Source organism: Bemisia tabaci, chromosome 1 (genome assembly GCF_918797505.1).
Source record: "Bemisia tabaci chromosome 1, PGI_BMITA_v3".
NCBI lineage: Eukaryota > Metazoa > Arthropoda > Insecta > Hemiptera > Aleyrodidae > Bemisia > Bemisia tabaci.
Genome location: NC_092793.1, coordinates 25,139,134 through 25,160,557, shown reverse-complemented (window position 1 = coordinate 25,160,557; position 21,424 = coordinate 25,139,134). Strand labels below are relative to the sequence as shown.

At 38.7% G+C, this 21,424-nt stretch overlaps 1 protein-coding gene across 2 annotated transcripts in view; it reads right to left on the bottom strand.

The window, feature by feature from the left end:
• Positions 1–17,708, bottom strand: part of LOC109041326 (lachesin) — a 124,846-nt gene extending 107,138 nt beyond the window's left edge. Inside the window, exons 1-2 of one of the 2 annotated variants that reach the window (XM_019057648.2) lie at positions 17,421–17,708; positions 5,148–5,246 (exon numbers count right to left, since the gene is read on the bottom strand). In XM_019057648.2, coding sequence (XP_018913193.2) covers positions 5,148–5,214 — 67 coding nt within the window. In that variant the 5' untranslated portion in view covers positions 5,215–5,246; positions 17,421–17,708. The remainder of the gene's footprint in view (positions 1–5,147; positions 5,247–17,420) is intronic. The other variant, XM_019057649.2, reaches the window with a different exon arrangement.
• Positions 17,709–21,424: the final 3,716 nt, after the last annotated feature.

Genomic DNA, 21,424 nt, shown 5'->3' with positions numbered 1-21,424 from the left:
GTCTCCCTTAATATACAAAACTCCCTAGCCATGCAAGTTTCTCCGCCAAAAAGCCCCGCAGAATTGGTCTACCGGGGCTGAAAAAACGACGATTAAGAACTAGCAGAAGCCTTGCGAAAAAGTATGGACGGAAAGAACCGAAGAAGTCAAGTGTCAGGGAAAGCGGAGGAGGGAGGGGGTGCTGAGCTCGACCAAAACGAGCTGAAATGGCCCTGGGGCTGCAATTGAAGGGGTAAAACGTGATGTGAGCAGGTTCGTCCCATGACGGTAACTGCAGGCGTCCACTGAGCTCACAGCGCAACGCCCGCCGCGCTGAGTCATTTCGGACCCCAGTCCTCCATTTAAATCCATTATAAATAATCGATTCTAGGCGAGGCAAACTCTTTCGATAGGTATTGATTGCTTCACATATATTTAAACATACGAAATCTAATGTTATCAACTTGCGCGAATCACCACTACTCTGCCGTGCTGAGGAAAAACGCCGTATGAGCCTTTAAACGTTGCCGGATTGCCTTTACTAAAAACCGAATTTACTGGAAAAATGTTGAATATTTTTTTCGAATTTTTCAGATAATTTTGTTCGAATGATCTATAACACCATAATCAAAAGCATTCTGACCTACGGCAGTGAAGTGTGGCCCATGAAAGAGCGTACCAAAAATATTCTTAAAGCAACTGAGGTGGATTTCTGGCGAAGATCAGCCGGAAGCTCGAGGAGAGATCACGTAAGGAACGAAAGAGTCCGTGAGATCATGAACGCCGAGCAGAACATCGTGCATGAAATTATGACCAAACAGCTTGTCTGGTATGGTCATGTTCAACGAATGGCGGATGATAGGTTGCCTAGCTAGATTGGGTTCCTCCTGGGAGAAGACGTAGGGGACGCCCAGCAAAATCTTGGATTGGTGGCATTCAAGATGAGATCACAAGATGCCATCTGCCAGATGACCTCTGGATCGATAGGCAAGGATGGCGATTAGGTGTCGCAGAGCGCCCGAGCGCGCTGTAAAGCGACTGGAATGTATGTGTTTTGTTCGCTACTTGATCAAACATTTTTGGCGCGTATACGTAGTATACCGCCTTTGCGATCGTTTCGAACCCTGCTCGATACAATAACCGAGTCCCTTAGTTCCTTACCGAAAAGTGACTACCGCGAACTTTTGAGATTTTCCAAAGCGTGTAAAAAGTTTATTTATCCATCAATAATTATGATTTAAAGTTGTTTCTCATTCTGGGGGTCGCTAGTTTATGTGCAGTGAATACCAAGAGTCTACGTTACTTGGTTTTTTTAAAAAAAGCCTAAGAATGCGACGCGCTGATTTAAAATATGCATATATAAGCAGAATCAAGCGAATTGATTCGAGGATGGCTGAGCAGGTCGGCACTCTCGGAATGAGAATCTAACTCCTCCGTTTTGTTCAAAACGTTGCTTTGACAGATCTGTAACCTCGGTTTTACTTTTCAAAAGTTGGTACCCGTGCTCTGAAAAACCCAAATAAGCCAAGTTCGTGTAACTATGGTGTCATTGCCTCGACCGGGCTGTGCTGTGTTGCCAATTGTTGGAGGATAGGTTACTTGCCCGGTGGTGGCTACCGCCACTCATGATAGTGCAATCTGTGTAAGTGCAATCTGTGATGAGCCTCGAGACTCATTAGACCATTAGCTAAACGTGGCTCATACAGGAATCCACTTACCCCTCTCTTCCCCACGCTCCTGATCACTGCGTCGGCGTCTCGACGAACAATAGCTAATGACGGTCGCCAAGCGAGGCCGGGATCCTCAGCCCCTCGCCCAATTACTTACGCTTCATTAACCATTTCACCGTCACGCTAGGATTCGTCCAATTTTAAAAAAAAATTGTTTCGCGAGTTTTTAGCAATTTTTTCCTTACTTTCCGTTAAAACACGAATTAAAAGAGGTCTCATTCATAAAAATCGGCCAAATAGAAGAGAAGTTACAGTATTCGAAATCCGAAGAAATAAACAAAACTTCTCCAAACAAGAAATAAAATGAAGGGGGAAAAAAAGAAATGTATAAATTACAATTTAATATGATTGACCTCAGAATGTGACAAGCAATTCAATTATAAAAAGGAGAAAAAATTGAGTGAAATTACAAAAAATTAGCCTCTTGCAAGGGGCTTTCTTGTATGAGTTTTGACCTGAAGACAAGTAAATCCCGTTATATTATTAAAACGAAATTGACTCCATAGTTTAATGCCTTAGTTTCTTGAATACGATTATTTTAAGCACTCGAAAATTTATACCAGCAATTTTACCCATGGGGTGATTTCCTGAGAGCTGATAATATCACGAATTTCTCATAGAGCCCTTCAAAAATGGCTTGCTTTTTGGGCAGCCGATTCGGCCATCAAACCGGGGTTTAAATGGAAGCTGATAATAACACAAAGCTCTGAGAAAAATTTTGAGATGAGTATAGGAACGGTTTGTAAATTACGAGGAGAGGCGGGCATTCTGTTCAGCATATCGATACATAAGTATTTTCACACGTAGAATTTAATTTTCACGTCAGGGAGTCGACATATTTTGATTTTTTTTATTTTATACGGAAAATTTATGGTTTTTCGAGATTGAAATTACTTACAATTGTTTCATGAAAAATGAATGCACCCAAAATGACTATAGCATTTTGACTTTCACATACGTGCACTCACTAAATTGATTGGTAAATTCAAAGAGTGGGTACATCGACCTGGTATATCAAGTTTCTGCGATTTTTTACGGCAAATCGGTAGATTTTCGGGATGTGGATTGCTTACTTTCAATTCATGAATGAATAAAGCATGGACATGGTTGAGCTTCTTTGCATGAAAAGACGTTTAAAATAACAAAATCAAGACATATTTAAGACAATTGCATTTATATCGAGTCAATTTCTTTTCAATAATATAACGGGATTTATAATACCGGTGATTTGGGTATTTTAGCCCCAAAATACCTTTAAATCGACTTTATCTTCTAGGAGTTCGACAGAATTTTTCCTTTCTTCGCTTAATTTTTTCCGTAGCACTTTTCTTCAAGAATCTGAAAAGATTTTGCTTGAGGCAGATCAAAAAACTTAAATTTGTTCGAATAGCTTTCTAGATTCACAATACACGGTCTCGTGAAGGTGCGTCGTTGACCTTGCAGTGTTGGATCGTGAATTCTCTTGTTGTGCTGCTTGCCTTTTTTTAAATCTCTGTAAATGAAAACTAAAGGGGTTGATATGTGCGAGTTAATGACGCGCCTTATCAACACATTGTGTTGGAGTTCACTGCTTGTTTTTTTGTTGCCCGTTATTCTCAATTTCTAAGGGGAGTGCCGATTCCCTGATGACTTGAAGGAGGAACGAGTTTTGTGGCGGTTAGGCGTCGCAGAGTGCCACAGAGCGCTGTGAGAGCAACTTTCATATATGTATTCTCAATTTCTTTCCTTCATTTTGTTGATCACTTAGAATAGGTGAACTGTTTTTACTTATAGTGGTGTGAATATCAATAATAAATTATACAGGACTTGTTGTCAAACAGTTGATGAAGTGGCAGAAAGGGAGCCTTCTTTGACTTTTTAATTGTAATTTTTCGACTTTTTTCCCTTCGTTTTGTCAAACCTGTCTATTCCGAAAACCTGACCCCAACAGAAAAATCGGGAACTAACGGTTGATAAAACTCACGCGTCCTCTCGACCAAGGACTGAGAGAACAAAACCAGTGAAGAGGCGTGAATGATCGATTATCGATATTTCCCCGTTTGAAGCGCTGGTAAAGAATCGACTATTAAGGTGTTCGTTGCAAACACCCTGCTTATCGATCCTTTTCCACGGGTTTAAATGACAGACCCATCGATTTATCGCAGAGCATGCCACGCCACTGAACAAAACACAAACTGCAGTTGCGCGAAGCATGAAACCGCGGCATCACAGTCGCGTTATGATTAATATTCGAAGCCGCCGCAACGCCAGAGATGAAGACGACGAAATCGAAAGTAATAAAATCGGGCAATCAAATCGAAATCGACACCCGGAATCGCCTGTCTTAGCTCTGTGCGCACCCGACAAGTTTCGTCTTTTCTCTTTCAACCTAAAGCTTTGCACAACACTTATATACGGTAAAATAATTGTTTTATTCTGATCTTGCAACCTCGATTCCGGTGCTCCATGTTTCTGGGCGGAAGTTTTTCTTGCAGAATGGATGCAATTTTCCCGGCGCCTACGCGGCAGTGGCGTGGCGTGTTTTGCGATACATCGACTGATCGGTCATTTAAACCTATGGAAAAGGATCGATAAACAGGGTGTTTGCAGCGAACACCTTAATAATCGATTCTTTAGCATGGGTTTAAATGACATAAAAATCGATATATCACAATTCACGCCACGCCACTGCTACGCGGTTCCGGGTGTATAGTATATTCTCGACACACGAACGTCATTTTTAGAATCCCTCCATTGCCATTCTTGAAACGAGCACTTAGGACCAGTTGAAGGGACGCATCGAAATATTACACATTTGAAACTTTTGTAACGTTCAAATTGATTCGTGAACATATTTTTCCCATGTTTGATGGAGGTTAATATCATCGTTGTTTATGCATTTTTTCACCACATTATACGATTGTTTCAAAGTCTGAGTCCGGTTGATCGAAATTTCCTTTAAAAAATTGAGGGATTCTTGATCAAAATTTTACGAAAAAGTAATCGAAATTTTATGAAAGCGAGTCTACATTTAGATATCAGTTTATGAAAATTTGGCGTTGAATGGCTTAGTCTCAAAAGTGATTAATATTGATGGTGTGTGATTCTTCCTTAACATTGCAATCCTCAGTTTTTAAATTGTTTAATTACATTAAAATATGTTATAATCAATGACGGCTTTATTTAGATAAATGATACTTGATTTGGAAAAGACATCGCGGAATTTTTTTTTTTTTTCTTCACTTCACTCAAGTTCTCTACACAATATTTCTGACTCTGCGAATGTTGCGAAAAACCTACAGATAACATTTCAAGAACAAAACAAAGCTGGATCGTTTTCATCCATAAAAGTTTGAATACTCTCCTCCATACCTTCAATTGATAATGAAAAGGGGGAAAAAGAAAAAGGAAGAAAAGAGAAAAGAAAAAAAAGGATAAAAAGTATCACAAGAAACTTACCAAACGCTGATGTATCAATGATCATGGCGCTCATCAAAATGAAAAAAGCTGACAGTGAAATTATCATAATGGTGCGCGATCATGACCTAAATTTTGTACCTGAAACAAAATTGAAATTTGTTTTAACAACACTTTCCAAAAACGATGTTCCCTTTTTCAGTGCAGAAATAAAGTTTTCCTTGATGAATATGTGTATTGCAATGGGAGGAGATGTCTCAATTTTTATACTTTCATGTCTATAAGTATTGTTAATCAGTGCATCAGTGGCGTGGCGTCGTGGCGTGAATTGCGATTTATCGATTGATATGTAATTTAAACCTACGATAAAGAAGTGATTATTAAGGTGTTCGCTGCGAACACCCTGGTTATCGATCCTTTTCCATAGGTTTAAATGGCAGGTTATTCGATATATCGCAAAGCTCGCCACGCCACTGTTTTTAATGCATCCGACTCGTCCTGAGTATCCGAGTCCATCTTTCGATAACTCCGCATTTAATGACCATTTATGGTATGAAATTTGAGATTTCGAAAACGCTCTAACGAAAATCGGATAATTTTTAAGAAAATGTGATAATTTTTACGGTAAATATTGGCGTGTATTTCATGTAGCTACTTGTCAGGAGTGTCGGAAGGAATACCGTCTTAAATGGGTTTGTTTGATCGATGAACTGACCCTGCGCACTAAATTTCAACGGAATCAGTAGTGGTGGGATTTTTTTTTATTTGTTGTTGTTCGTAAAAAAGCGTAGCTATCATACAAAATAAGAACAATTCGTTTAGACTGATAAATGGATTGCATTTTGCAAAAACGAACCATGAGCACTCCAATGTCGCTAAGATTGTGCAACTTTATTCACCTTGTAGACATAAACTGATTAATTAAACACATTTTATCTTTACTCTTGATTCCATAAATTAACGACGAAAATTACCCTCCTAAATTTAATTGTTTCATATGACCTCAGTGATTTTTTTTGCAAAGAATGTAAGTTGCAGTTAGCACAATCGTTGCAACATTGGGATGTTCTTGGCTCCTTTTTACAAAATGCAATCCAAATGTCATTCATCACTGATATAATATTTATGTAAAATTTCTTGAAATATCGCATTAAGGAGTCATTACTGTAGAATATAAAATCTTAAGAGTAACGCTCAACGCATGAGGCCTGAGGGGCGCAGCACCTGGGGGGGGGGGGGTTGGACTGCGAAGCGGTCTAAAGTAAATAATAAAGAATAAAACAAAAATAAAAGAAAATAAACCATAAAAAAACTTTGTCATAGAAGTTTCATGACGATATTATACGGAATTTCAATACCAAATACACAGAGACCACTGTGTTTGTAATAAAGGTCTGTCATTGACCACACAACTTCGGACTCGCGCATTAGGAAGTTCGGAAGTTTCCAAATCACGGAGAAACTCCTCTCTAATAGACTTCCTTTGCTTATCCAGAGTTAATAAAAATCAGCTTTCAGATAAATAACTCACAGAGTGTTCTGCGAGTGTTTGTATCGTTTTGCGGTAGGTCTGCTCTTGATTTGCGTGGTCTACTTTGAATACGCACCGTGATATGTCTGAGGTTGACGAGGTGATCACCTCACGCTTCATCCCACACGGGCAAACCTTTGTCAAACTTGTTCGACCAACCCGAGCATTGTTGAAGGATGGCCTAACTTCAAGTTTTGCCTGACCAACTTCAATTCAGCTAAAACTTGGTCCAACGCAACGGACTAAATGCGTCGAGCTGACCATAAAGAGTTTGCTTAACTGATCCAACCAAAATTCTGTGGAAATAAGCCCTTGAAGCATGGGTCTAAAGCCTCCACAGTCCTGAACAACCCCTCATGTCTTAGAGAGCTTTGAGTGGTGGTAATAGTCACTGTTTGATTAAAAAAAGTAGTACGTAGGTACAAATGCATTCGCCATGTTTTGACCATGAACCATATCAGTGCAATCAAATACTTTTAAAAACATCTTTCACGAAATAATACATAAGTGAATGTAATGAGTTTAACATGTTCTGACAAAATTTTCTATTATTGTGACAAAATGTTTCTCACTATTTACATAAGGCTGACTGAAAAATTAACTGATGATTCTAATATCACTCAATCTCCATTCATATACCTATCGCCGATAATGTAGGTATATTTTCCGGTTTTCAGAAATTTCTTTTCAGGTGGATCTTTAGTTTTTGCGCCACTGCATTCCGGGTCCGATCGACATTTTTTTAAATTTTAACCGTAAGGTGGGTTATTTTGAGGGAATCGAAATTTCAATCCGTAGAAAAATCATTGAGGAATGTTCGTGCTGCGGGAATCATCCTCCAAAGCCTATTAACAAAATCATAAGTATTATTCCCAATTAAACATCAAATGATACACTCAAATGGGTTGGAAAATGAAACCAGCTCTCTAGATGATATTTTTGGATTTTCAAAGATGATTATATTGGCAAAAACGTTCCTTAATGATTGATCTACAGACCAAACTTTCAATTTTTCCAATCTAATCTACTAAAATGGTTAAAATTCGAAATTTATAAATTATTTTACCCAGAATGCACTGCGCAAACTCTGAATATTCACTTTAAGAATCTTCATGTACCTATTACGAATTACCTACGCTGGAAACTAATAATTCAATTTTCTCTCATTTTTCCCCACCGTGTAAATTCTGAAAAAAGAAGGACGGAGGCTTTTCATGGGACATGAACGCAGGATTGAAAATGCCTCTTTGTCTACGATTCGAGATCTGGATTGAAATTAAGAATCTTCTTCTGTAAAGCTGGAGGGCCGCCGAGGAAATCTGTTTCTTACCACGTAGGTTTCTAGTTTTCGCTACGAAAAAATATTCGAGGACTGGAAGAAATCTAATTTTTCGTTTCATCTCCGACTTGGTGCGGTAGACGAAAGGAACAAACGCTCCTATCGATATTAACTTCGTTTCAGCAGGGTACGGCAGGGAAAGGCAAACATAATGTTATTGTTGGCGAAACTCAATTGTTGGCTTGGTTTGTAGCTATCAGCAATATATAAAAGATTACCTTCGAGTTTCGCGACTCGATTACTGCATTCTCGCGTCTACTGAACAAACGCAGGGTTGTATTAAGAGCTCAACTCAGTAAAAAAAAAAAAAAAAAAAAAAAAAAAAAAAAAAAAAAAAAAAAAAAACTAAATTTTCTATGTTAAATTCATTTTTGTAATAATCAAATTTTTCTTGTGGCTCTAGAGATTTTATGTAAATCTTGAGAGTTTATCATTTAAATAAATATTCCTCTACACAAATAAATCATTGCTTTAAATGATGCATGTATGGTTATATACAATTATACTTATTTACCTTATATTTTACGCCCATTAAAGCCTATACTTTAATCCATCTCCTTTTAAGCCACACCGTAGTCGATCGAAAAATTGGTTTTCTCTGTAAGGATGGCACAACGGGCATTAATTATGAATTTGGACATGCCGAAGAAGGCCCTCAATTTGGTGTCGGGATAATTTAACGATTGCATCTGATTAGGATTAGAAAAAATTAAATTTAATAACATCAAAAACGATCTTTACAGGGAGTTACGTTATTTTTACCACCAATTGACAAATACCAAATAAAAAAGAGACCTTAATTGCTACAATTCTGCTTTGAAACTATACAAATCCTTAATTCTTAAGCCTTCTATTTTAGATTTATTATTTCGGAATTAGAAGTCAGAGGAGACAGGATCCGGCCCGAAGACCTAATGATACAAACTAACAATTAATATGGAAACAGAGTGAATAAAATATTAGAGTAAATCGGTAAAATGTGTGACATTAAAGGTACGAAGACTAATCAAGACATCGAATACAGCGCTAAAACTGATCAAAAGTTAAATAATACACTAACTAGCTATGCAGTAGCTTCCTGAGACATGTCGGAATGACCTGAGGGTATACTGGGATTATCGGCTAATTTGTTAAAAGTAATGGAATTCTCAGCACCATTGGGCAACCGCATTTCAGGCTCGAACGTCTTTTAAGTCGAGGATGTTTTGGCCACCGCAAAAGAGCTGGATGCTTCTCTCTTTCTCATTTTCCTTGCTTCCTTGTGTCCCATTCTCCTGCTTGATTGAATTGAGGTACCTAATCTGAACCACTTTCCTTTCCTGGCGACATCTCCTTATACATTGGTGAAAAGAAAAGACAAAACATATCTCGTACGACAATGCATTGAATAGGAGCTTCCTTTCCTCCTCATAGTTTGTAACTTAATTAAATAATTTGATCAAATTACGGATTTTTTCAAGGCTGTTCTTTTCGAAAAACATGCTTTAATTTAACGAACTACTCAATAGACCTCACAAAAAATCTAATCGATTATCCAAGATGTCCCCCCACCCTCAAAGATGCCTCATTTTTTATGCGCAAAGTCCCAAATCGGCAACGCATTATTGATTTTGATAGTCTTTGGATACCTTTTTTTTCGAAATGATCATCGATTTTAACACACCGGAGTATGTTTTGAAGAAACATAACCTGAACTTTCCTCAGATTTTAAAAATAAGGAAAATCTAAACGGGTGTTGATGATGTCAGTGCAGAGATACAACTATTCGTGCTTGATGGATGTCCGTGTTGCGTCTGCAAAATTGAAGGCGCGATGAGAGGAGGCGTGAACTCGCAATTTTTCGCTCTATGCTGCTATTGAGGTGTCGCTCAGATTCGGGAGAAAAATTGGAAAATAAGACCGGATTGCTCTCGTAGTTTTTGAAGCACTATTATGAAAAAAAGACAAACGGAACCAACTCAAAATGAAAATAGAGTGAGGGAAATGATACGCGTTGATGACGGCGCAGAGATACAACTATTCGTGCTTGATGGATGTCCTTGTTGCATCTGTAAAATTGAAGGCGCAATGCGTGAACTCACTATGCTCTGTTCGTTGCTTCCGATGATAATTCGCTCAGAATCGGGAAAAAGTTATAAAACGAGTCCCAAATACGTTTCTCCTGTCTTTTTCTGTGTGTGCTTTTGATTTTGTTTTTATTTTGAGTCAATGTGATGTCTGATTCTTTTTTACAATGTTTTTGTGGACCTATTTTTAAGCTTGTACGTGCCGGCCCTATAAAACCCGCCAATCATGGGTTTTTAATAAGCCTCAGGTCAATTTGACCCAGCTTGAGTATTGAAATGAAAATTTTCAGATGCAAAGCAGCATTAAAAATAAGTTTTCGCCCAGGCACGAATACTTCTTTGAAAAAGGTGTCGATCAATTTTTATTTTACGTGGACACGTTCCACATATCTCTCTCTCTCTCTCCCCCTCTCCCCCCTCTCCCCCTCTTTCTATCCCTCTTTCTCCCTCTCCCTCCGTCTCTCTCATTTGCACCAATCCTGATGAAACGTTGCATACACGTAATGTGTATCAATAGTCAGCATGAAAATTTATAAGCCAAAAAACCGGATTCCTGATCAAAATTTCAAGCAGAAGCTGTTGAACTAACTGATGCTATGAAATAGTATAAATAATTTGTATGCACAATCAATAAAACGCCAATAATGGTTTATTGAGTGCTCCAAGCATCCATTCATTTACACTGTATTATTTAAATTATTCACAATCTGAAATTAATAACTTTAAAACTTGCGATTTACGTTTTAAAACGTCTGAAAAACATTAAAAACCAAAAACTATTTCATTCGAATAGATAGACGCATTCTTTTCAATTTCATTCATTTGCAAATAATTCCGTTCAGTACAAATACATCCAAATGGATATACCCTCGATTATGTGAATTATTTGAAACACTGAAGTAAGTAGTTTTTTATCATCAAAGAAGGAAGGAACGCGAGCGCATCAAGGGAGGGGTAAAAAGGCCGTGCCAAAATTCGCAACGACTCTATCCCGTCTCTAAATCTTCATACCCAAATCCTGAAAGTTTTCGAGGGGAGTCATTAGGAAATTCGACGGGCTTGGAGAGAGATTGCTGCCTCCGTTCTGCCACAGCCACACAATAAGAATCGAGTGTGGAAGGTGATTGTTGACAGGGGAACGAGTACCAAGCTTGGCGTGCCACGTTATGGAAGGTGTTGTTTGCTCTTGTCATTATTGAGCAAGTTTAATTCGTTACTGCCGTTGTCAGGTCTCGACTCAACCGGTAAGGTAAAATATGAATTAGGTATATAAGTAGGCATTTTCTATTTAACAGTTATTTATCTAACAGTTCATTCTTTTTATACATTTAATGCTCAAATAAACACATAGTTTTGGACGGGGAGAGGGCATTCTTCGAGAGGAAGTATTTTCAAAGAGGAAAAATCTTCTCATGATGAATATTTTCTCCTTCGGCATGAGAATTTCTATGAAGACGATCACCAATGTCTATGACACAATGTCAACATTCTTGTCGCTAACCAGAACGCCATGAGAAAATTGATGTCGCCAGTCGCCCTCGTAAGTCCACTGACTGTTTTTCAACGTCAATTCTCAGTTATCCTTCAATAGCGTGATTAGGCAATGTGAGCAGCTTGCAAGTAGGAATAGTTGCTTTCAGTGGTTTGGCCTATAGCATTCGGATTTAATTGTAGGCGCAGCGTGAATGCTCTACTTCTACTTCTTTTGCACTCATGCTATCTAATAACCTTTACGCCTTCAATATCCTAAGTAGGCAACGCGAGTGACTTAGAAACAATAATTGTTGCATCCTTAGTTTGGGCAAGATCATTTGGTTTCAGGGATAGGTAATATAAAAATATAAACACTATCTGCAGTTTTACTGTTTTTCTTGGTGAGACAGCTTGTCTTGCCTAAAATCGATATTTTTAATAGATTTACAAGTAGTAAACGCAGCTATGCCAACTTAAAAATCTGCCACTGATTTAACATGGCATGAGAAATACGGCCCATACTTGTACGCTGCCGTTCTAAGGTTAAAAGCGGTATATGAACATGCCAATACCGTCAAATTTCCTAGAGTAAAATAACGATTTTTAAGGCAAGCAACTAAAATTCTTCTTTAAAAAAATCAGGAAATCGCGATTAAATTGCGAACAAAATTCTCTACAGGATTGAAAAATATTCACACGTTCCTCAGAATAGTAGTATTCTATATCTAAAAAATTGGCAACATCCAAACGCTCATACGGTGTTCTTCCTCAGCATGTCAGTATGTATGTTTGTACGTTGCCTTGGTCGCATAACTCCATTTATTCCTGCGAAAACCCTGGTAGCCGTTCAGCACTGCGTCTCGTGTTAGCACTTTCACGGCAAATATTACCACTCGCTTTTTATTCATCAGGCCAGATTTACATAATCCACCGTTGCAGGCCGGCAGGGAAATACGGTTAATTTCCTTCCGCTTTCCCGCGAATTTTCTCGCAGCCAAACAATCGCGCTCGGAAGACATTCATCGACACAAAAGATAGTAAAAAATCGAAAACCTAACAGGACGTGATTCATGAAGAACATTCTCCGCTCTTTTATGCTCATTCCTCGTTTGAGAGGTAAAAGTTGTTAGGAATTGCATTAAATCAATGTGCCGGTGAAGCTCCAAGCTTTATCGGACCACTGAACAGTGAACACGGGGCAGAAGAATGGGAAGAATTGATCATTGAATTGCACAGAATTTTCATCCACAATAAATAAAATGAAATAAAATAAAATAAAATAAAATGAAAGGAAAGCAAATGCTGCCCATTAGTCTTTTTTAGTATTTCAATTAATATTCAGCCCTAAACCGTATCGATTATATAAGAAATGTAACTATGACCTTATTTATTTCTGTATTGTTCAGAAACTTTCTTCTCTTATTGAATTTATTTTACCCAAACGACGAGCAAAGTTTTTGCATGGTATTTCCAGGATTTTCTTTTTAGTGGTTGAATAAAAATTATACAGCATTTCATAGGTTAAAACCTATCGATTTTCTTCAAATCAAATTGTAAAATCGGTAATTTAAACAAATGTTTCGATCGCTGAAAAGAATCTGTGAGTTTTTCACTTGAAAATGTTCGTATTATACCTCATTTTGTGAAAATATGAACCTAAACGAATATTAATAATTTCTTCAAGATTATTAGGTAAAACAAAAATGAACTAAATAAATGGTATAAATATGAAGAATTCGAATGAATGGAAATTAGTTACACAAAAATTGCCTCAAATTAAAGATAATACGGAGGGTGCGTTTGAAAACTATAAAACATTTTGTTTTTTTGGCTAGAAGTAAAATTCCAACATTAGGTTTACATCGATGTAAGTGGTTTAAAAATCTCCCATAATTTTATTCGGTGCCAAAAAGTTCGTTGTCAAGACAATAAGATCGACGTTAAAAATCCATAAATTTCTAGCGTCCGAGAGGGGGTTGAGAGGGAGCTTCATGGTCCCTGCCCCCTCCCTCTAAACATCACTCTCGTATTAGGCAACTTCGATCAATTTAAGAACGAGCCTCGATATTTTTTAAGTTATACCCCCAAGCAAATCTTCTCCCCCTCCCACTCCTTTTTTCCCTCCTCTAACTGTTCGTCTCTGAAAGATTCGGCTTAAGTGGGTCTCCTTAGAAAAATTGGAAGACTTAAAAGCAATAATTAAAAAGACTAAAACGTCACTAGAAACTTGAGAATTTGAGGGGGTATGAATGGGTTGAGTCGAGGTGGACGCCCCTACGTATTCCCGTCAAGTGGCGTCTCGGACGTCGAGGAACACTTGGGCGTACTGTACACTGAAAGGAACTATGTTACAGCAAACCCTAAGCACATAGCTCCTTTTAGCATAAATACACGTCCATTTAACCGGCATGAATATCGAATCACAGCACAGAAGATGTTGTGCGAAGCCTTTACCGACCCCGTCCTCTCGTCAAACGAGTGTTAAAATGTCCTGGGCGTTAATATTTCATTTTTACAGTTTGTTTTACGCGCCCGCTCGCTGAGTAAACGGTCGACACCTCAGCGCCGCCGGGGCGGCACGACTACCCGTCTCAAAGGGTTAGGGGGCGGGAGGGGCGAAAGTATTACAGCCGGGAGACATTTTACAAGTTCGTGATTTCCTTGAAGACGCCCTCGTGTTATTTTGTTTCAATTCTTTGAAGGTATTACTCTCCACGCGCGGGTCTTTACTTATTTTTTCTCCATCTGTGCAAGTTTTGTTTCTATTTTGGACTCTCCTCACAGAACTTCTACAGAAATGGCTTAAATATCTGTAAGAAATTGAGATATCCTTCTGGAGTGCTCGAATCGGACTTTTCACTTTGCTGAAAGTTAGACTTTGAATGTTAACAAACAATGCGGTCGTTGATCAATAATAGCTGATTTATCTAGGTTATGTTTTAGCTTGACAAGAAGTTTACCGACGTACGTAGACACTGGTACTTAATGGAAACTCTAGGATCGCAAGTCTCAAAAATGATGCGGTAAGAAAATTTGTTTGACAAAACTTGAGAGATTATCGAATTTCAGTTATCCTCTCAGTGTTGCCTGTGGAAACCCCCTTCCGGTGCACTGTAGGAAGAGAGGCGATTTTCGTTAACTGCTTTGGAAGCCCAAAAAATCAATAATTGGCCATAACATGCGTTTTTTTTCTGTTGGTGTACATTACGTCGTTTCCCGGACGAAGAAACGTAACTCTATTCCAAGGTTGCAAAATTGACTCAAACAACTGAATTATTTACACGAGTGTACCTGTGTAATTACTGTCCAAAATTTTTCTGATTTTTGTTGGAGGTCAGCTTCTAAGTATCAGTGAAATTTTCAGTTAGAAATTCCGAATAGTTTCCGGGTAAAAATGTCTTTTGCGAGGGGAAATTTGGCAACATTGAGATGCAGTTGCGTTTTTTCGTGACGGAAACGACGATTACTCCACTCTGCATAAACTTTCAAGAACCTACAATGCGATAGTACGTAATAAATTTTTAAAATTTTAACTCAATGCTAACCTAAATCACCAAAAACGGTAACTTGGGACCTTTTCCGTGACGTTTCTGAGGGAAAATTTTCAACGCGATATCACCTTTTATAACAACTATCGACAAGCAATTTTCTAAATGTCATTCTTTTCGTTCGTCTCCGGTCTATCTTCAAAGACTGAGACTCTGTTTCGCCGTCAGAATCTTTTTCATACACATTCCAATTTTCATATTATTTTGACTTAAGTTTTCGCCGGTTGCATCAAAATTGGCTCAAGAAAATATTGTATAAAGGAACCCATGTCCTCTATTCTTTGATGGAGGATGGAGGAGGGGTGCAATGACTGTACCAACTAATCAGTCGATAATATATTTCATATACAATATAATTTAAAAAATGCAACAAAAATAAACCATCCCAGACACGACTCGATATTGGGAAGCGGAGCAAACTAACATCTATGTCGCCGTCAGAATCTCTTCTACGCATGTATACAGATTTCCATATTTTTGACTGAAAATTTTGAGGGTTGCACCAAACTTGTCTCATGATATCTGTTTCAAATGCTCAATCTTTTTTCTGTTAAAATTTGTGTAATTGTGCTGGTAGGGAGTTCAATTTGGGAAATTTTGGATCTTTTTGCTTATACTTTGAACTTAATCCGTTTTATGAAAAAAAAAACTCCGTTCTCAGTTTCGGTCAAATTGGATGATATTAGCTCAAGCCGTGCGAGCAGATAGAGGTTTTTAAACATTTTTAGCTTTTAAAAAGTGTATTTATGAAATTCATCAATTTTTCAGAAAACTCGTGTGCGATAAAAAAAATTCGTTTGGCCACCCCTGACCGCAGTTGCAAAAAATAGGTCCAACCAGATGCCTTAAAAATATATATTCTTCGTTTCGTTGTAAAATATCCGGTTAAGGTACGCAAAGGGATTTAATTTATGGGGATTTAGTCTCATAAAATTACGCAAATCTGCAGGGCAAAAAAACCGCTCAATATTTAAGTATTTAACAAGATGATAGGGTAGTACTGGATCCACACTATTCGGAGGGGTTATCAACGCAAAAATGTCCAAGAATTTGCAATAGAGTGGAAAATATGAGCTCTAATGAGTATCAGTGCAGGATTGACCGAGGAGGAGTGCTCATGCAAGTTATTCCGATTTAAATTTCCGAAAAAAGTCCAAAAATTGTAACAGTTTTTCTTCACTGAATCATAAGTTTCCAAAAATTCGTGCTTTCCAATTTTTAAGAGGGGTGTTTTTCCGAGGAAAACTTGATTATCCAGCGAACTGACGAGTAATGGGGAAAACCAGGGTCATTTTTGGAATTGGCAGGGACACACTCAAGAAATCACACTAGATCCCAAAACGACCATACGCCTGAAAATTCCCTCACCTGCTTTCACACAACGCCTGAGAATTTTCCTCGCTGTTTTTGGGAACAAACTTTCTTCAGTCTAACGACTTATTCCGCCCATTTCTCCCAGTATCACCTTATTTGGTGCTTTTATGGCTTGAAAAAAAAAATATTAAGATTTGCATCCGAGTGTCTAAAGCGACAAATACGACATATTTTTTGCTACTGAAGCCAAAAATCAATGCCATTTATTTAAATCACTTACCAGTTATCCGTAAATTGCCTTTTTAGATTTAAAAAAACGCGTTTTTTAAAAAAATTCGATTTTTCGGTGTATGTATGGATGATGGGAGAAATTGAGGTCAATTTCAAATTCAACAGCAAAAAGTAAGAGATAATTGCCCCATGAGACAATATTGGATCGAGAATTTCCCCATCCTTTCAGACGAAAACCAAACGGATCAATTTTACATGGAGGTATACGGACCCTTTGTGCCGGAAAACTTTGGTATCAGACTCAGGGAGGAAAAATACGTTGGTATGCGCTAGGCACATACTGTTGCATGTATTTTCCGCTTCTGAATCCGAAAATGACCTTTGTTTCTCTTCACTAGAAAAAAAATAAAAAATATATAAAAAAAAAAAACACATTGGATCTAGAGTCCAGACTCTTGTCTTGAAAACATTGACAAGAAAAAGGACTCTTGATTCAATCAGATTTAAGCTTTTAAGCTTCACATTTAAGCTCAAATTGGCTTGGTTCTTGATTTAAGCTTAAATCTGATTGAATCAAGAGTATTTTTTCTTGTCGATGTTTTTAAGAGTCTGGACTCTAGATCCAATGTGATTCTTTTTCCAGTGTTTATCACGGTATCTCCTCCATGGAAAATCTTAGGCCTTTTAATACCAACCATAATGACTTCAGCGGGGTTTTTTTCGGCGTAGACCTGTGTAACTAAAAACGAAAGGAAAGGAGAGAGGAAAATTAGCTCAGGTCGGCCAGGCCGGCGCAAGAGAAAATATACTAACTTTGCAGCGTGAGACCGGTGAAACTTCGTGAGCCGGGCAAACGTGAGCGAAACGTGACCTGAGCACAGCGTGTGTGCAGCGTGACTCCCCGGCACTGACTGAAACTGCCGCCAAAAGCCGCCCGCGCCGCCCCCGCACCGGAAGGGGAAGGGCTGAGGAAGGGAAGGGGGCGTCGCGACGCTCCACCGAGAAGGGTCCAAATCGAGTTGGGGCACCCGTCTGCTTCCCATCCCTGACCTTTACCCCAGCATTAAATTACACCGGTCTCAATCAATTCCTGAAAATAAATAGTAATTAGTCGGATGCGACCGGCGACTTCCCCCTATGCCCCCCGCACCCCCTGCCCGGCCATAGTGCACCCTAGAGATAGGTAGACGCATCGCGAAGAGCGTTATCGGTGCAACGAGGCTCCCAGGTCCAAGCCCTCATTATATACTACTTTTGCAACGTTGCAAATTTTCAGTTGTAATTTATTTGCACTGGAAAAAAAAAACACATTGGATCTAGAGTCCAGACTCTTGAAAACATTGACAAGAAAAAATACTCTTGATTCAATCAGATTTTTGCTTAAATCAAAAGGAAATCCGCTCAAATTAAGAGGCTTGGTTCTTGATTTAAGCAAAAGTCCGATTGAATCAAGAGTATTCTTTCTTGTCGATGTCTTTAAGAGTCTGGACTCTAGATCCAATGTGTTTCTCTCCAGTTTGTAGTTTTGAGCACTAGTAGCACGACGGAAGGGTGCTATACATTGTTAAAAATTGAGGAGGGACATTTCATGCCGAAGATTGTGTGGCGTCCAAAAATCCTAAGTAGGAAATGCAAATACGAGGTGAAAGAGGTTGTTCCATCCCCCATTAGATTTGGCCCCCTATCAGATATGATCCATCTTTTCAGGAGTGATACAGTAGCATGCGAGACGTTCAAATATGGCGGTCATTTTGACTTAGGCCCCCCCAGAGAGGGGGGGCGGGGGGTCAAAGTCAAAACCTTCAACTGCCTATAACTTTTGAGCGAAAAATCGGATTGAGTTGAACTTTTTTTTAAATGAAAGATCTCAAAAAGATCTATCTGCTGATACCAGAAAAATTGAAAAGAAGTTAAATTTAATGCAAATTTTTAGCAATTTTTCAATTTTTTAGGGGACAAAATTTTCAATTTTGTCGTGTTTCGGCACCGCGCAATGACTCTACTAAAACAAAAACCAGTTTTTTAGATTCTACACTTAATTTCCTACAAGATGCAAAAAATCGCATCTTGGGGAAACGTTTAGATCGCGAGCTATGGCTCGTCAAAGTTAGCCCCGCGCTGAGCGCGCGTGCCCTACGCTGTTCGCATATCCTCTGCGCGTCTGCCACCGATCCTGTTGCCCCTCCTCCCCCTTCCTAAATGCAAATTAACATTCTACTACCCAGCTTTCGTATATATCTGCGTTATAGGTACGTGAAAATTTCAGCAAGTTCGTGATTTCCAGTGGAATTGATGCTTTATTTCGCTCCCCCCCCCCCCCAACCCGGCCACTGTGCTCCAAATATTGTGCAAAAAAGAAATATATAAATTTTCTTGTTTCATGTTTTTGCTGATGTAGCACCCTGTGACTACGAGATCGAATTGAGGTAATTTTTTATCCCACCTCCCAACCACTTTTCGGTGTATTGAGCGTTTACCATTCATGAGAGGCCGACATTATTATGGGTATTCATAATAGGCTGCTGAGGAATTAAAAAAATATTTCGCACGATTTTTCTCCACATAGCTTTGAGAAATAAAAAATGATTTCGTTGTTGGCAGGGGCACACTTCAGTGCCAGTGGCCGGGTTGGGGGGGGGGGGGGGCGAAATAAAGCATCAATTCCACTGGAAATCACGAACTTGCTGAAATTTTCACGTACCTATAACGCAGATATATACGAAAGCTGGGTAGTAGAATGTTAATTTGCATTTAGGAAGGGGGAGGAGGGGCAACAGGATCGGTGGCAGACGCGCAGAGGATATGCGAACAGCGCAGGGCGCGCGCGCTCAGCGCGGGGCTAACTTTTAACGAGCCATAGCTCGCGATCTAAACGTTTCCCCAAGATGCGGTTTTTTGCATCCTGTAGGAAATTAAGTGTAGAATCTAAAAAACTGGTTTTTGTTTTAGTAGAGTCATTGCGCGGTCCCGAAACACGACAAAATTGAAAATTTTGTCCCCTAAAAAATTGAAAATTTTGTCCCCTAAAAAATTGAAAATTTTGTCCCCTAAAAAATTGAAAATTTTGTCCCCTAAAAAATTGAAAATTTTGTCCCCTAAAAAATTGAAAATTTTGTCCCCTAAAAAATTGAAAAATTGCTAAAAATTTGCATTAAATTTAACTTCTTTTCAATTTTTCTGGTATCAGCAGATAGATCTTTTTGAGATCTTTCATTTAAAAAAAAGTTCAACTCAATCCGATTTTTCGCTCAAAAGTTATAGGCAGTTGAAGGTTTTGACTTTGACCCCCCGCCCCCCCTCTCTGGGGGGGCCTAAGTCAAAATGACCGCCATATTTGAACGTCTCGCATGCTACTGTATCACTCCTGAAAAGATGGATCATATCTGATAGGGGGCCAAATCTAATGGGGGATGGAACAACCTCTTTTTTGTAATTAATGTTCATACTTACTTTCAGCCCCCCCCCCCCCCCAAAAAAAAAAAAAAAATAAAGTGGGTGTAGGAATTTTAATTACTCTAACGCCCAGTAAATTTAGAACGGAGGGCGGTACGATACCGTAGTTTTGGTTCGAAGGTCGTAGTGGTGCTTCCGCACTTCCGTTAGTCGGCCGGCGGCCATCGCTTTTCGATGACGGCTGAATCCATGATCAGGACCCGGTATAGTGAAACCGAGATTCGTGGTTTTGGAGTTCCACCGTCTTTGGTATTTTTGAACGGAAAAATTGCGGTATTCTGAGATTAAATTGCTTTCCGATTTTTTGGCGAAAAATCGCTAGGATCATCAACGTTTGAGCGATTATCCTTGATCTTGTCGCAGTTTTTCTCCATAAAATTGCGTTCGATAAAATCGAAATTATATTTCAATTTATCACGATTTCATTATAGATAATACAGCGATGAATCGCCGTAAACAAAATCGCGATTTTATTGAGAATGTATGGGATGAAATCGCGATTAATCGCAATTTTTTATCCCATAATATTGCAATAAATCGACGTCGATAAAATCGTGATACATTCTCCGATCGAATCGCAACTTATCGCGATCACTGATACTTGGAATAATATACAGAACTACTATACTTCTATACAATGCCTACAAATAGGGACCAGAGCTGAATTCACAAGTAACACAGTGGAACAGAAATATTGAAATGATTTTTCAGTTCAGAATAAATTTACCGCCCCCTCCCAAACATGAAATTGTCATATTTGTGCATGATTTGCTCTGTAAATGCAGATTTTAAACGATCAACAAAATGAGTTGCATGTGTGAAAAAGGTAGGCTATTTGCGATGCAAGTAAAATTAGAACTTATTTCAGATCTACTATACACATGTCGCCGGGATGAAGGCTATTTCAATTGTAATCTTCCGTCGCATTTCTAAGGCGCAATGATACAACTATTTGAACTCTCCGGAATGCGTGAGGTATCACGCCGCATTTGAAGGCGTTTTCAAAACAGCTTAGTTCCGATACCCGGATTATCGTTTTGCATAGTTCATATTCTTTTGTTATATTCCGTACCACTCATTTATTTTTAATCCTCGTAGAAAAACCACCAATTTGTAAATACAATTCTAGCTGAAGCGCACTTAAGCGCATTCATGACTGCAAAAATGTTAACAGAAATCGAAAAGGCCAGCGTGCATGAAGGCTATTTCAATTGTAATCTTCCGTCGCATTTCTAAGGCGCAATGATACAACTATTTGAACTCTCCGGAATGCGTGAGGTATAACGCCGCATTTGAAGGCGTTTCCAAAACAGCCAAGTTCCGTTATCTGAATAATCGTTTTGCATAGTTCATGTTATTTTGTT